This window comes from Ursus americanus, chromosome 20 (assembly GCF_024610735.1).
Source record: "Ursus americanus isolate L20-20 chromosome 20, mUrsAme1.1.p, whole genome shotgun sequence".
NCBI lineage: Eukaryota > Metazoa > Chordata > Mammalia > Carnivora > Ursidae > Ursus > Ursus americanus.
The window spans coordinates 38,131,427-38,148,944 of NC_142146.1; the positions used below are offsets into that span (position 1 = coordinate 38,131,427).

Genomic DNA, 17,518 nt, shown 5'->3' on the forward strand with positions numbered 1-17,518 from the left:
TCAGCCAGTTCAATTAGTCCCTAGTAGTGTGCTATGTATTTTCTGCATAAAGATATTTTCTTCTAATATACCACATTAAATCCTGGTATGACTGGCCTGAAATCACCTTTGGAAATATAACTATGCACATAATTTATAATTAATTAGTAACAGGCCAATTTGAGGGGTAATAAATTCCATAGAAACCTAAAAATTTCTTTTTGGTTACAATGACCTTGTATTAGTCAATCCAAGTGAGTCTGTCCTTGGGATGATATGGTAGGAAAAACACCGGCAAGGTCCTTTGGGCCTGGTCACACCTTGCCAGGACAGACAGTCTCCAACTTCCAATTTGTCACTGCCAATCCCATTGAGTAAGCCTCCCAGATCAGCAACCAACCAGGAACGGCAGGACTCAGTAAAGTTTTGTTGGAGGCCTAAGCTAACCTAGCGGACTCCTGTCCAAGGCAAAGACTGCTTGTCACCATAGGCCCTTGTCACCACTGGGATCTTAGCCTCATATGCTGGGGACTTGCAGGATGGATAACGCCTCTTGTCCTTTGTCAACCGTGAACCTAAACACAAACTTCTCTGGCATCTATTTTGTATTCCCAGTGTCGTATTTTATGCCATACCATAAACCAGTACAACAGTGGTTAAGAACCTGGACTTTGGAATCAGAACCCCTGGGCCCTGAAACCAGCTCTGCTGCTCACTAGCTGTGTGAGACCAGGCAAGTGATTTAACAGCTCTAAATCTGTTTCCTCCTCTTCGGAATGGGATGATAAGAGTATCTTCTGCCTTACTGAGTTACCGAGGATTAAATGAGATAATACATGACATTTACAACAGTGCCTGACATGGAGTAAGAATTCACTACAATTTTGTATTACTATAATTTCTTACCAAAACCCTTCCCATTACTGACTTTCTTCAAAACCCTTTCTGCCTTCTGAATCCTTCCTTCTATTGTAAATAAATTCTCCTAAACTGTAACCAGTTCTGAGAAGTCCTCTCTACTAATTTTGTGGTTGCTGTAACAAACCTGGCTCTGCGCTGGGCAAATAGCTTCAGTTATAGCTATCCAGTGGAAGACCTTTAAGCTTCCATATCACAGGGATCAGAACGACACATGACAGAACTTCCCAGGACCACTCTCGGCCACTATGCATCTACTGTTAGGAGACACTTCCCTTCCCCCATGTTTGCTCAGGACCATATCAACATCACATTTTACCTCCCTTCACCTTTCTGAGACTCAGAGATCACAGTCACTCACAAAACCGGAGATGGCATTCCCAGTACTTGCTGGTCCCATCTCTATCCCATCCCAGGGAACTGCTTAAATCCACAGAACCACAACCCAAGGCCACAACCGTAGGGACTGAACAGGACTAACTTAAAATCAGTCCAAAGCTTGAGAAGATCAGGTGCTCCAGTCAGATTCTCAGATTTCTCAGAAAAAGACCATCAACGGGGGGAACTGAAGCTAAAAGGCAAAGTGGAAGAAGGTTGTGTGTATTTCCAAATTATGGAGAAGCAGAAAGTATGAGGAAAATAATGACAATTAAGCAGAAATTATGAGGAAGAAAGAATACAGAGCAGAGCTGGTAATGAGAAAAGTAGACCCACAGAGAAGAAATCACAAAGAACATTAAGAACTACAAAGTCAGTTGCCAACTTGTCTCTAATACCAGTGAACCACCAGCTCCTCTAAGGGTAGGATAAGCAAGGCTATTCCCTGCAAACCTAAGAACCCTCATTGGAGCATGACTCCTCATTCCAGGAAGACTGGCACTGGTTCACAGTCCTGTCCATCCTATCACTGCCACCATCACGGTAACTTTCAAGTTAAGCAGGTAGCCACTGATTCCTGCCTCTGATGCCTGCCACGGATACTCTCCATTAGTATCTCCCCCCACAAACCACAAGCCCTATGGGAGTGAAGCCACAATGGCTGCACCAACTGATGCCACCCCGCCGGGTTATGGCCCCCACACTCTAGCCCACCCCTTGCTATTCTCTGAAGTGGCTGTCCTAGACTTCCCACTTTCCTCAAAGTGCCCCCAATACCCCTTTCTCAGCAGACTCCCTTGAGAAATTGAGCCTATTGGGATCTTTTAATACCTTGCCCCCTGTTATCTATGGCTATAACAATATTCCAAAATTAAAGGCAGTATCACAGATACTTGACCCTTCCTTCCCTCCATTTCCCCTATTCCTCATTTTCTTTAGTTGTTGACATAGGCTGCTTATCAGTGATCTCCCTCCTATTTTCCAAACAGCTTAGTATCAACACACTACTGTCTGAATTAACTTTCGGTTTCCACTGAGCTGTTTCAATGCTACATTGGGAAATACTTGGTCTGCAGCCCTCCCCCACACCCCTCTCAAACCCCACATATTGCCAGGCTGCAGTCATGGCAGAATAGGGACATTTTTATTAACATGAAATTAAAAACCACATCTATGAGAGTTTTGTCTAATCTTCTGGGCTTTAGCAATACTTTTTATATTTGATATTATTTTTACAGGCATATGGACTGAGGCAGAAGTTAAAAACAGAGCTGCCAAGATTAAGTCACTATTAAGTCCCCCAGCATATATTTCAAAAAGGGAAGAATACACAGTAGCCTAATTAAACCCTACCTTGGTTGATGACAGCTATTCATTTCAAGCTTCCTTCTGAAACCTCAATCCAACAAATATTCTTTACCCCCTGTCCTATGATGGATGCATCTAGTTTCCTCACATCACCCTAAAGAGGACACAGTGCAATCTCTATCATATAGTTTATAAACTTTTAGTCCTTTAGGGTAATGTATACAGAAGGAAATTACTACAGATATATAAAATAATGCCCATTAAAAGTCTAGATTGGAAATGTGGTATTTTTAGAGATTTAAAACACCCTGATCTAATCCTTTTCATCAGCTTCTATATTGTGTTATCCAAACTTTCAAATTTGGGGCTTTTTTAAATGATTGCCTGAGTATGGGATGGACTGAAAGTAAGAAAAATTTTTATTTTCTGAAAGGAAACATAATTAGAGGAGGATTAAAAGGACAGTATAAGCTTTCCAAAAAAAGGAATTTTGTATACCTGAAAAGATTTTAAAGGTCTTTATAACAGTATGCTAAAATCAAAGGCAATATCACAGGTCTTTCAACTAAATACTAAGCTAAATATTACAAAGCCAAGTCTCTTACTGGGTTCACTTTTTGGTTAGGCAAAGTAACCAATACTCCACCACAACAGTTAACCAAAAGAAATTTTGATTTTTTAAAAAGTTAATGAAGCTTATAAATAACTGCAAAACATACCCGTACACATGTGTGTGTGTGTGTGTGTGTGTGTGTGTGCGCGCGCGCGTAATCTTAACATTATTTTTTTAATTCTCAATGGGACACTTCTTCTAAGTTAAAAATGCCAATATATGGATATATCTTTCCCCACTGGGAAATGGCTACTTTTGGTTCTGATAAAGTAATGCTAAATCTTATGTAAAAGTTCTATATTAAACCTGCCAACTTCTCATTTCCACATGGGTGGCACTCTAGGCTGAATTTGCTGTGCTTTTTCATGCAATTCGTGCCAAGTCACAGCTCCTCAGAATGAACCTTTACCTTCATACTGCTCAGTGCCCAAATTTTCAGGTGAGGGAGTGCCAGGTACATAATTTTGAGTGTGGGTGTGAGGAGAGAAATGTCTGTAGTTGCCATTGACTAAAAAAAATAAAAATAAATTAAAAATAAATACCTGCAATCCACTAAAAGATGGAACAAAACAGACTCCTTCAGAATCTTCTAAACTTTTGGCCATTTTTTCAGTCTCAGCAGCATCTGTGAAAAGATCTGCAAAAACAAAACCAAATAATTTAAAAACCCCTAATACAAAACAGAAGGGCTGGGGAGGGACAAACAGATTTATGTTATATGACCAGTGTTTACCTGCACTCACATTTATTACCAGTACAGTATGAAAGGGTCACCACAAAGGCCAATCTGCTCTAGTACTATCTGGGCTCCACACTGCTCAGGTTTAGGGGCCCGTGGAAGGTCTTAGATGGGCTCTGTATGCAGCACATCTTACTTCTTCTTTTAAAAATATTTGGGCTGTTTACAGGGCACCTGGATGGCTCAGCCGGTTGAGCGTCTGACTCTTGATTTCAGCTCAGGTCATGATCTCAGGGTCGGGGGATCGAGCCCCACAATGGGCTCCACGCTCAGTGGGGATCTGCTTAAAATTCTCTCTCTCTCCCTCCGCAACCCGCCCCCCTGCCACCGCATGAATGCTCTATGTCTCTATCTCTCTCTCAAATAAATAAATCTTTAAAAATAAATAAAGGTATTTGGACTGTTTAAAAATAAATTCTCTGTGTTTTTTGGTATTAAAATAAATTATCCTCCTGAAGATAACACCAATTCCAGTTTTCTGATGAAAAGATCCTCTCTACTGAATCAACTGAAAAACTACTCCAACTAATGAGTTCAATAAGGGGCCACCAATAAGTAGATAATACTAAAAGCCAATCTTTAAGAAACAAACAAAAAATCAAGATCTAGTTAATTTAGTATACTATTTTTACGGGAGTATATAACATACTTAGAGAAAACTGCACAAATCCCAAGTGTATAATGGTGATGACTTTTCACAGTGTGAATACACCCAGGTAACCGATACCCAGCTCAAGATACAAACTTTCGTTTAACATAATGCTTGTGAAATTCACTCATGTTGTTACAAACAGTTGCACTTCATTCTTAGCCCTGTATAATATTCTACTGTGTGACTACACACAATTCATTAAACTGTTCTATAGCTCATATGCATTTGGTTAGTTTCTAGTTTCTGGCTAATATAAATAGGCCACTTTGAGCACTCATAGACATTCTTCTTCGTGAACATATGTATATGTTTCTGTTAGCTATATACCAAGGGATGGAACTGGTCCCAAGGTCTACGCATTTTGTACTAGCTTTAGAAGATACTGCCAAAACATTTTCCAAAGTGGTTATACCAAATTAAGGCTCCTGACAACAGTATGAAAATTCCAGTTATGCCATATTCTTGCCAATAACTGATACTATGTTTTTCATTTTAGCTATTTTGGAGGTATTGCATGACAGTTTGATTTTGTTTTCTCTATTAGCTAATGAAGCTGAAATCCTTTTCATTGACCATTTGGATAGCCCTGTTTGTGAAGTAACTCCTGAATAAGCATGCAGGACAGGCAGCACAGATCAGATGATACAGCTCAAGAATCAGTCATAATAAAAACTGATGGCTTTTTACAGCCTTAAGTAAATTGGCTTAATTTTAATTGTATGTTTTGTTATATTCTTATAATGAAAAATTAATTAAAAACAAGAAATTTAAGGAATACCTATGTTAAAACTCAAGGTAATAAGGATCGTTCAATAATAACTACAAATTTTATCCAAAATGAATTCTCAGATCCATTAGTCACATTTGTTTGGTCAAAATGTTCATGTAACACGTCAAAATATCTCTAGCACTTCAAAAACTAGTATTAAAAAAATAACATTGGTTTTCAGGGCACCTGGGTGGCTCAGCTGGTTAAGCGTCAGACTCTTGGTTATGATCTCAAGGTTGTGAGATGGAGCCCTGCAACAGGTTCTGGGCTCCACGCTCAGCACAGAGTCTGCTTGAGATTCTCTCACTCTCCTTCTGTTCCTCCCCCCACTTGCATGTTCTTTTTCTCTCTCAAATAAAATAAATCTTAAAAAAAAATAAAAATAACATTGGTTTTAGAATCTATATGTTTTTAAAAAATCATGCCCAAATGTCTACATTTTTTAAATCGAAATTTGGAAAACATACAAGATGGCTGGTTTGAGGAAAGTTTTTGGCAACAGGCGAAGAAATGGGGGGGGGGGAATTTAGTTTATTTACATTCTTCACTGGTTGTTCCATACTTGCTTAAAGAATTTCTCTAGGGGCGCCTGGGTGGCTCAGCCGTTAACCATCCGCCTTCGGCTCGGGTCATGATCCCAGAGTCCTGGGGTTGAGCCCCACATCGGGCTCCCTGCTTGGTGGGAAGCCTGCTTCTCCCTCTCACACTCTCCTTGCTTGTGTTCCCTCTTTAGCTGTCTCTGTCACATAAATAAATAAAATCTAAAAAAAAGAATTTCTCTAAATCTTCCACTTAAACTGATCTCAAATGAGCTTATTGATAGAGAAAATCTTTGAGTGTAAGCTGATTTCACTCTATCTCTCCCACTGAACAGCTAAGGATCTTGGATGGAATGTATGCAAAAGCTATCTGAGGACTCAGAAGAATAAGGCTGGTCAGGGAACTCTAAGTAACACCAAACCAGTGGTGAGTTTCCTGTTTTTATTTTCTCTGATTATCTCCTGGCCTAGACTCAGGGGGAGCCTAAAACCTGATACCTGGGTCTGTATACTGGGTGCAAATTTGAAGAGTTTCTAGAGAAGAACCCTTTTTCTGGTCTGAGGAGCAGGCCTCAGGAGTCTCTCTACAGGACAGAAAGTGAGATTACTCTGGATTTTGCTTTTTGGATATTTTTTCACTCTACCTGAACAAGAAGGAGAAAAGGCATTGAAGAGAGAGAGAGAAAAAACGGAACTTCATGGATCTGTGAGATAACAAGAAATGGTCTAACATTTCTGTGATTTAAATCCCAGAAGGAAAAGACAAAGAATGCAGTCCAGATAAACTATCTGAAGGAAAAAAATGACTGTAAACATCCCATAATGGATGAAAGATATAAATCTATAGATTCAAGAAGTTCAGAACAATCCCAACTGGATAAACATAAAGAAAGTAATGCCCAGGCATATCATAACAAAGCTGAAAATTAAAACCTGAAGGCAAAGAGAAAGTCTTAAAAGCAACCAGATTATATATTGGGGAACAAACATTCAAATGACTGGAGGTTTCTCATCAAAACTATGAAGGTCTGAAGGCAGTGGAACATCTTTTTAAGTACCAAAAGAAATGTCAACCTAGAATTCTATTTTATTTATTTATTTGAAAGAGGGGGTAGGGGCAGAGGGAGAGGGAGGAGCAGACTCCCCGCGCTGAGCAGGGAGCCTGATGTGGGGCTCAATCCCAGGACCTGAGATCATGATGTGAGCTGAAGCCACCTAGGCTCCCCTCAACCTAGAATTCTATATCCCAGTAAAAATATCCCTCAGAAATAAAGACAGTCTCTGATGAAGGAGAATTAAGAGAGTTTGTTAACATAGTATAAAAGAAATGTTAATCTATATGCAAAAAAACAAAAAAAGAACCTTGACCTAAACTTCACACCTTCTAAGAAAATTAATTCAAAACTGTTATACATCTAAATGTAAAACATAAACCATAAAACTTTTAGATGAAACCATGGGAGAAAAATCTGTGTGACTCTGGTTTGGCCAAGAGTTCTTAGATATGATACCCAAAGCATAATCCACAGAACAAAAAACTAATAAATTAAACTTTACCAGTTCAGAAACTTACTCTGCAAAGGACACTGCTTAAAAAATGAAAACATATGCTACAATCTAGAAGAAAATATTTGCAAGTCACATATTCCAAAAAGGACCTATATTCAAAATCAAAAAAGAACTCTAAAACTCAACTAAGAAAACCCAATAAAAACTGCACAAAAGATATGAAGACACTTCACCAAAGCAGATATATAGATGGCAAAAAAGCTCATGAAAAGGTGTTTAATATCATTAACCATTAGAGAAATGCAAATTAAAAACAGAATAAGATAACATTACACACCTAGTATAATGGCTAAAAGTAAAAACCAAACAAAAAACAAAAATTGACAATACCAAACACTGGAGCAACACAAACACACACACATTGTTGGTGAGAACATGAAATGGTGCGGCCACTCTTAAAAACAGCCTGGCGGGTTTTTCTTTTTGTGTGTTTTACAAAGATAAACTCATACTTATTTGTGTGTATGTTTGTTTGTTTGTTTATTTAAAAGAGTTATATTTTGGGGTGGGAAATTCTGCTTTCCTTTACTGTCTTTCTTTTTTTTTTTTAAGATTTATTTATTTGAGAGAGAGCGCACATAGAGGGAGAGGGAGAAGACGACACTCCACTGAGCAGGCAGCCCAATGTGGGGCTCGATCCCAGGACCCTTGGATCATGAACTGAGCTGAAGGCAGACGCTTAACCAACTGAGCCACCCAGGCGCCCCATCAGTATATGTTTATATAACACATATAATATTGTGTTTATATGAGCCAGCAATCCCACTCTTAGGCATTTATCCTAGAAAAATGAAATCTGGGGTGACTGGGTGGCTCAGTCAGTTAGGCATCTGCCTTTGGCTCAGGTCATGGTCCCAGAGTCCAGGGATCAAGCCCTCCATTGGGCTCCCAGCTCAGCGGGGAGCCTGCTTCTCCTCTCTCTCTCTCTCAAATAAATAAATAAATAAATTTTTAAAGATAAAAAAAGAAAAAGAAAAATTAAATCTAATGTTCATGCCAAAACCTGTACATAATGTTCATATAGTGGCTTTGTTTATAATCACCCAGAACTGTAAACAACAGCCCACATGTCCTTCAGTCGGATAATGAATGAACAAACTGATATATTCATAACACAGAAAATTGCTGAGTAATACAATAGAATGGACGGATACATACAAAAACATGGATGAATTTCAAAGGCATTATGTTGAGTAAAAGAAACCTTCTCAACTGGTTGTATGATTCCACTCATTCTAGTATCCATTTATATGATTCCATTTATATGGGAGCCATTTAAATGATACTGTGTAAAAGGTCAAAAGCTTCATGATACATAAGACTGCTATTCCAGCCCCCAACTTCCACAATTCATCCAACCAGGTCTTTCACTGATGTAAAAGATGCAGTGAGGAAAGAAGCTACGGAGAAACAATATCAAACATTTTTGGCAGAAATGCAAAATGACAGGGTTCCTACAGAGAGGAATTTGGCAATGTCTAACAAAATTACAATGTATTTATCCTTTGACGTAGCAATCTCACTTCTGGGAATTTATTGTTAAGACATACCTCCAACAATACGAAAATCCATATCCACGATGTTATTCACTGCAGCCCTATTTGTATTTGCAAAATATTGGAAATAACTTAAGTGCCCCAGTACGGGAGATTGGCTGGCTAAACTGTGTACATACACATAGTGGAATACTGGGCAGCTGTGAAAAGAAGGAAGATCTCTGTGAACTGATGAGAAGTGATTCCCAGAATATACTTTTAAGTGAAGATGGCAAAGTACGAAAGAGCATACATAGCTTATCTTTTATGTAAGAAATTAGGGAATATAAGAAAACATGCATTATCCTAAATGTTTTTGCAAAAAGACATACGAAGGATAAACCAAAAACTAATAAAGTGAATACAAGATGTAGGGAGACAGGATGAAGGGACAGGTGAGAGAGTCAAATTTTCTGAGCATATCTTTTTTGATGTTGAGAATCAAACTAAAATTCCACATTAAAAATAAGTTGAAAATGTTTTTAAAAAGGATGCAGATAGGGGGAAAACTAAAACTGAATGATAACAGAAAACAAACAAGCCCAATCACAGAAAACAAACAAACCCAATCTATTTCAAATTAATAAAATCACTGAAGGGAGAAAAAGAACTAATCGAAGTAACTTGTGAATAGTGTACTTTGACCACACACCCTTGATATAAAGGAAAAAACCTGCAAACAATCTTGAGCAAATACTGTTTGTTGTAGTGGGACGGGACTAGTAATTCTGAAGCTCTTTTGTGTATATTTTAAGATTGAGTAAACGAATACGTAATATTAATGATGTCGGGAGTCAGGGCTCTCGATGTGGAAAAAGGGATATAAAGATATAGAACAGAAAAAGCCAAGCAAAGACGCTTAGGAGCTAAACTGAAATTGGAGGTATGATATAATTTCAAAAATTTTAAACACATCCTGGGGCACCTGGGTGGCTCAGTCAGTTAAGCGTTAGCTCTTGATTTTGGCTCTGGTCATGATCGCAGGGTCGTGAGATTTGAGCCCCACGTTGGGCTCCGAGCTCAGTGTGGAGTCTGTTTGTCCCTCTCCCTCTGCTCCTCCCCACCCCTCTCAAATAAATCAATCAAATCTTAAAAAAAAAAATTTAACACATATACACGCACACTTCTAGCTCTGCTGAAATCTGCTGCTAATCACTGTTTTTATTTTTACTTATTTATTTATAATTTTATTATTATTTTTTAAAGTAGGCTCCACACCCAGTGTGGGGCTGGAACTCGTGACCCTGAGATCAAGAGTCACACACTCTACCAACTGAGCCAGCCAGGCATCGTGTCAATCATTATTTTTAAATACCATTTCCCACTCATAGGAATTAGGGCTCATTGGGAAAGTAGCTAATTCCAGGGTAGGAGGAGGAAAAACACAAGATGAGCTTAAAACATCTTGTGCCAGAAACTAAGAAAGTGCTAAGAAAAAAAAAGATAGATAGGTAGATATGGATATTTAAAAGACACAGAAGACAGTTTGAAGAGATTTGCACTGGTTAAATCTGGGACAAACTGAACATGAAAGTAAGAACTATAAAAATTATAACCTGTTGAATGAAATAAGAAACCATGAATTTACAGTGATAATAAGTAAATAAAAGGGGTGAAGGGAAAGCTCTTCTTTACACAACACAATGCTCACTAATTAACATGGAGGGGATAATAAAGTTAGCAAACACCATTTTGCAACCATCGAATGAAGACTGATACAGGCAGGAATTATCAATGAATGCTAAATGTAGGGGATAGGAGAAGTTTGAGGAAAAATGGGATATCTGACTACTTTCAAAGTATCTCCCACACACTATTTATTACAAAAGAGAGAGAGGTGAAAACAGTAGAGAAACTGGAAAACATCTTATGCATGTGAACAAAATTTACCAGGATCAAAACAGGACTAATGGACACCCTGCACCTCCAAGTATATATCGAGAAGGATACAGTTATCATTTATGTATGGCTTCAGCCAAAACCACATGACACGGACCTACTCATAAGAACCCAAACTGAAGGATATTCTCGAAAATAACTGGCCTGTGTCTTTCAAAAATGTCAATGGCATGAAACACAAAGGTGAGGCAGTGCCACCAGATTAAAGGAAATTACACAATAAGCAACGACACACTGGATCTTGTACTGGGGAAGAACTGCCATGAAGGATGTTACTGGGACATCTGATAAAATTGGAATATGGACTGTAAAGCTGGTAAAAGTATTATATCCAATGTTAACTTTTCTCAAGTTCATAACCATACTTTAGATAAGAGAATATTCTTGTTTTTAGGAAATACGCCATGAAATACTACAGGAAAAAGAGTATGATGAATGCAATCTGCTCTCAAAGACCACAGAAAATGATATAGCTATCTATCTGTCCTGCAGTATCTAGGATAGATGGGTGGATGGTACATAGGTAGATAGAGCAACCATGGTAAAATGTTAAAAATTAGCAAACCTGGGGGGGCATCTGGCTGGCTCAGTCAGTAGGGTGTGAGACTTTTGGTGTCGGGGTTGTACACTAAAGCCTCACATTGGGTGTAGAGATTAATTAAAAAAATAAAATAAAATCTTTAAAAAATAGCAAATCTGGGGCGCCTGGGTGGCACAGTGGTTAAGCGTCTGCCTTCGGCTCAGGGCGTGATTCCGGCGTTATGGGATCAAGCCCCACATCAGGCTCTTCCGCTATGAGCCTGCTTCTTCCTCTCCCACTCCCCCTGCTTGTGTTCCCTCTCTCGCTGGCTGTCTCTATCTCTGTCGAATAAATAAAATCTTTAAAAATAATAATAATAAATAGCAAATCTGGGATAAAGGGTGTACTAAAGTTTTTGTGCCGTTTTTACAATTTTAAGTTTGAAACTGTTTGAAAATAAAAAGTTAAAACAGTTCTAATTTTCACCTCTTTATACATAGAGTACCAATTCTCAGGTATTTTTAAAAGAGATTTAATTTATCAATTTTACTTTTTATTATTTCTCAGTTATAATTTGTATGTCCTTATATGTTTTGGCTGGGGAGTTTATTATGCTTCTCTCCTTTTTCTTATTAATAAGCATCTACCATTTTCCTCTAAGTACTGTTTTTACAGAATTACAGACATTTTCTATATTTTTTGGAGACTATCAAATTACGTTTCGAAGTTTTCCTTGGCTCTATGCTACTTAAGAAAAGACATTTCATAATCCCCTCCAGTTCCATCCAAACTGGAGGGGATTACGCTAAGTGAAATAAGTCAAGCAGAGAAAGACAATTATCATATGGTTTCACTCATATGTGGAACATAAGGAATAGGGCAGAGGACCATAGAGCAAGGGAGGGAAGTCTGAAGGGGAAGAACTCAGAGAGGGAGATAAACCATGAGAGACTCAGGACTCTGGAAAACAAACTGAGGGTTTCAGAAGGGAGAGAGTGGGGGAATGGGGTAGCCGGGTGATGGGTATAAAGGAGGGCATATGTTGTGATGAGCACTGGGTGTTATACGCAACTAATGAATCGTTGAACACTACATCAAAAACTAATGGTGTACTATATGTGGGCTAACTGAACATAATAATAATAAAAAAAGAATTAGGGAAATGGACCTCCAAAGTCATGGTGTCAGCCCCTAGCCATACAACCAGGGGACCAGAAGTCATACACATTACGTAAAAAATGTTTCTCCTGAGATTATTCTATGGAAGCTAGCCATGGGAAACAATTATTCTCTTTAATGAGACAAAACTTTACATAGACTCCATATAGAGGCAAGAGAACACAGGAGAAAAGAACTACAATGAAATATTCACATAGACCTGGACTTGAAACCTAGCTTTACCTTTCACTAGCTGTGTGACCCTAGACAAGCTACTTAACTTCTCTAGGTCTCAATAACCTCATTGTGAAACAGGAAATAAAAAGACTACTCGATTCACAGAGCTTATTTGAGGATTAAAAAGCACAGTGCTTACAGCAAAGAAACAACCTAAGTATCTGTCAACAGATAAGTGGATAAAGAATATGTATTATGACATATAATATATAATGGAATATTATTATTCAGCCATGAGAAAGAAGAAAATCCTGTCACTGTGACAATATGAATGAACCTTGAAATAAGTCATAAAGAGAAGGACAAATACAATATGATCTCAATTATATGTGGAATCTAAAAAAGCCAGACTCACAGAACCAGACAGTAGAGCGGCGCTTACCTGGGGTTGGGGTGTGGGGGACGTGGGGAGATGTTGGTCAAAGGGTACAAACTTCCAATTACAAGATGATTAAGGTCTGAGGATCTAATATACAGTATAGTGATTATAGTTAATAATACTGTATCATATACTTGAAAGTTGCTAAGAGAGTTGCTAAATGTTCTCAAAACAAAAAAGAAACAGTAATCACGTGATGTGATGAAGCTATTAGCTGATGCTCTAGTGATAACTGTTTTGGAATATATGTGTATCAAGTCTAAGTGTTGCATACCTTAAGCTTACACAGTGTTACGTGTGAATTATATCTCGATAAAGCTGTGGGATAAAGGAAACGAAAAGAAAACACACTTCACCATGTGGTGAAGTACCATTTAAATACTGTTTTTGCTATTTATTTCTAACCATATTACATAATAGCCTGAGATGTTCCACTCCATTTCTTTTCAAAATATGACACTGAGAAAAGGATTTGTGTGTGTGTGTGTGTGTGTGTGTGTGTGTGTGTGTGTGTGTGTGTGTTTAGAAAAGGATTTCGGTGACCTTGAAATGAAAACATAAATGAACAGAAAGAAGAATGAAGAACAAAAAAAACGTGCACTCTTTTGTCTATTCTTGACCAGCACTTTAACCCGTAAGTTACACATCATGGAATTAAAATCACTTTTGGGAAGAAGAAGAAAAAAAGAAAAGAATACCATTTTGAAACTTTTAACAGAAACATTACTTTCTTTCCCTTTTTTTTAGGTGGGGAGGGGCAGAGGGAGAGAGGCAGAATCTTGAGCAGGCTCCACGCCCAGCATGGAGGCCAACGTGGGGCTCCAAGCAGGGCTTGATCTTACAACCCTGAGATCATGACCTGAACAGAAATCAAGAGTTGGATACTTAACCAACTGAGCCACCCAGGCACCCCACATTACCTTCTTTTATAGAACAACCATACATTACACATAAAATATTTAAACCTAGCCTAATTAGGGGCTCTTTTTAGTGTTAAGATAATTTCAATCTCTTAAAGAGGTATTCAAAACTATGTTCTTAATGTACAAAAATGAAGATTTTACATTACAGTAAGAAATCTTTTATCAGTTTGGTATAAGAACAGTTCAAATAAAATAGAACAAATTCTGGGCTGCTACCAGGAAAAAAAACAATTTTTATTTTTTTATTTATTCTTTTTTTTAAAAGATTTTATTTATTTATTCGACAGAGAGAGACAGCCAGCGAGAGAGGGAACACAAGCAGGGAGAGTGGGAGAGGAAGAAGCAGGCTCATAGCGGAAGAGCCTGATGTGGGGCTCGATCCCGTAATGCCGGGATCACGCCCTGAGCCGAAGGCAGACGATTAACCGCTGTGCCACCCAGGCGCCCCACAATTTTTATTTTTTTAAACACCTTATTTATACACTTTGCTTTCTCCATGTTGAGATCTTTGATCTATTTCTTTTTGGCTGGAGTATCTCCTTAGGTAATTTCCTCAGAAAATATATACCGCACAGCCAGGAAATGTCCCTTTTCCACTTAATATGAATGATAGCTTAGCCAGGCACCAGAATATTGGCTCATTGTTCTTTTTTCTCCATAATATGTACATGTTGTTCCACTTTCCAAATTTTACAACTACCTTCCATGCCAATGTATTTTTTTCTCTCTACATAAACTGTTCTTCCTATCTTGAAGCTTTTCTTTATTCTTGGGAATCAGATAATTCATACACATATGACTGTCTTAGTTTGTATCTTTTTTTTTTTTAACTTAGTAAGCTATTTCAGTCTGAAAACTAGGTATTTCTTCTGCTCAAGGAAATTTATTTTCAATTTATTTGCTTCAATTTTTACATTTTTGTAACCCCATTTCCATAACAACATTTTAAATGCCAAAAGAGACTACTATTCATGTATTTTTTTCTCTGATCTTTCCTCTGTATCTCTTACCTCTTAATTTTATCTTCTATTTCTCTCTTTTTTTATTTTAAATTCTTTCTGATTCCTATTTGGATTTTTAGCACTATTTTATGTTGGTGTGTTTTGTTTTGTTTTTTGTTTTTACATTTTATATCTCATGGTTTTTGTTCTTCAAAACTCTTTATATTTTCCAAACATTTCTTTGTAATATTTTCTTTCACCTCTTTAAGTTTGACTTTTGTTGGTACGCTTTTGATCTTCTGTTTCTTCCATTCCATCTGCCTTTGTAGGAGCTATCTGTTGAGGCTGTTCACTCCCTTTCAGGGTGCTGTATGCTCTTACACTGTGCTGTCTTTGAGGTCAGGCTTATGGGGTTGTCAGGCCATGAGAGGTACGGGAGCGAACCCGGTTTCACAGAACCGGCTCTCCGGTTTCTGGAGATATCAGAAAGATTAGACCCCCCCTCCTCAGGCTGGAAGAGGAGCAGTTCAGACCAAAGTGTACCAATGTCCACTGCTGGCAAGCTTTCCCAGGGACTGGCCAGCTTTCTTCTCCCCATGCTATGGGGATTCTCCCCTGGTTCAGCAGGCTGGATCCAGAGAGAACATCCAGAGCCATCTTTTTTTAAAAGAGAGCAAGCGAGTGCAGTTGGGGGGGAGGGGTGTATGACAGGCGAGGGGCAGAGGCAGAGGGAGAGAGAAAATCTTAAGCAGCAAGGAGCCCAATGCGGGGCTTGATCTTGCAGCCCTGAGATCATGATCGAAACCAAAATCCATAATCGACACTAAACCAACTGAGCCACACAGGGGCCCCAAACATCCAGAGTGTCCTTAGCAGCCTCAAGTATTTTCACCAACAACATTCAGGTCATGTCCTCTACGGACCCTGGGTCTGCTCCGTCTACTTGAGAATTCAAGGCTTCGTTCAGGCTGGGCTCCACGTTAGCTTCAGCAATAACCCAGACTCCCCTGCCCCAGCAGGAAGAGACGGAGGCAGGACCATGAAGTAAGATCCTGTTCACCAGCAGTAACATGTATCTGTTCACCGCCACCTAGAATGAGTTCATGTATGAGAAAATGTTTATCTCATCCCTTCTAAGGAGGAGTACTTTATCTCTCTTGGGAAGATACCCAGAGAGGAATCGGTTTCCTTATTTCTAGTAAACAAGAGTCCAGGGTAATTTTAAATACATGGGGAAGTCTTATGGGGATCGCCTGGAGCAAGCAGATGTGACATGTAGCAATTATAAGTGATATTGCTAGAGAAAAAATGTCCCCTGACCTGTGTTACTGGAGGACAGCAGAGATGGCAACTGCCTCAACAGCAGAGATTAGTCCCTTAAATAGGTCATGCTTCTCCCTGCTCAGGGCCTCCTTCACCAGTCCTCCCGCCTTGGACTGCCCCCTAACTTAAAGTACCTCTCTCACCTACGCAACCACTTTTTTTTTTTTTAAGCTTTATTTATTTGACAGAGAGACAGAAAGAGCAAGCAGGGGGAGGGGCAGAGTGGGAGAGTGTGGGGGTGGGGGGAGAGAGAGCATCTCCACCAGACAGAGCCTGACATGGGGCTTGATACCACAACCCTGGGATCAGGACTGATGCTTAACAGACTAAGCCACCCAGGCTTCCCTATGCAACCACTCATATTATCCCTTCAGGAAACAGCTAACATCATTCATGAAAGAAACCTCCTGATTCTCCAGACTGGACAAAGCTCTCCCTTGAAAAGGGGATCATTGATTCTACAACTACTTCTCCTTCCTGGGACTTAACACTAAATTTTTTTTTCCAATTTTTTCATTTAAAACATGTCTTTCCTGGGACTCCTGGCTGGCTCAGTAGATAACTGTCTGCCTTCAGCTCAGGTCATGATCTCAGGGTCCTGGGATTGAGTTCCACATCAGGCTTCCTGCTCAGCGGAGAGAGGCAGAAGAGAGAGGCAGCAGAGAGAGAGTCTGCTTCTCCTTCTCCTCGCCCCCCACTCATGCTCTCTCTAGCTATCTCTGTCTCTCTCTCAAATAAATAAAATCTTAAAAAAAAAAAAAAAAAGAGGAAAAAAACAAATAAACAACAACAACAAAAAAAAAAAAAAACCCATGTCTTTCCTGCTAGACTGTAACTGCCGTGAGGGCAGCGGGTGTCTGTGTCATTCACTCGTGTCCCCCTAGCATGTACAGTTCCAGGCACATCGTGAGTACTCAGTTACTTGTTAACAAGCTAGAAGACATAAAAATACTTATAAAATTAAGACAGCAAAATAGAACAAAGAGTGAAGGGGAGCAGAAATGGACCAAATTACAAGGAAAAGAGACGATCGTGTGGGAACCCAAATGTGCCAGTTAACATAGTGTGAAATAGACTTAGAAAATAGATACAAAAATCAAGATGAAACTTGTTTAAAACAGCTTTTACACATGAGCCTG

General features: G+C 38.9%; 1 protein-coding gene across 3 annotated transcripts in view; it reads right to left on the reverse strand.

Annotated features, from left to right (window-relative positions):
• The window catches only part of GK5 (glycerol kinase 5), a 78,678-nt gene that overhangs the window by 14,908 nt on the left and 46,252 nt on the right, over positions 1-17,518 (reverse strand). For all 3 annotated transcript variants that reach the window (XM_045791904.2, XM_045791903.2, XM_087870246.1), the window contains one exon: positions 3,739-3,833. In XM_045791904.2, the coding sequence (XP_045647860.1) occupies positions 3,739-3,833 (95 nt within the window). The remainder of the gene's footprint in view (positions 1-3,738; positions 3,834-17,518) is intronic.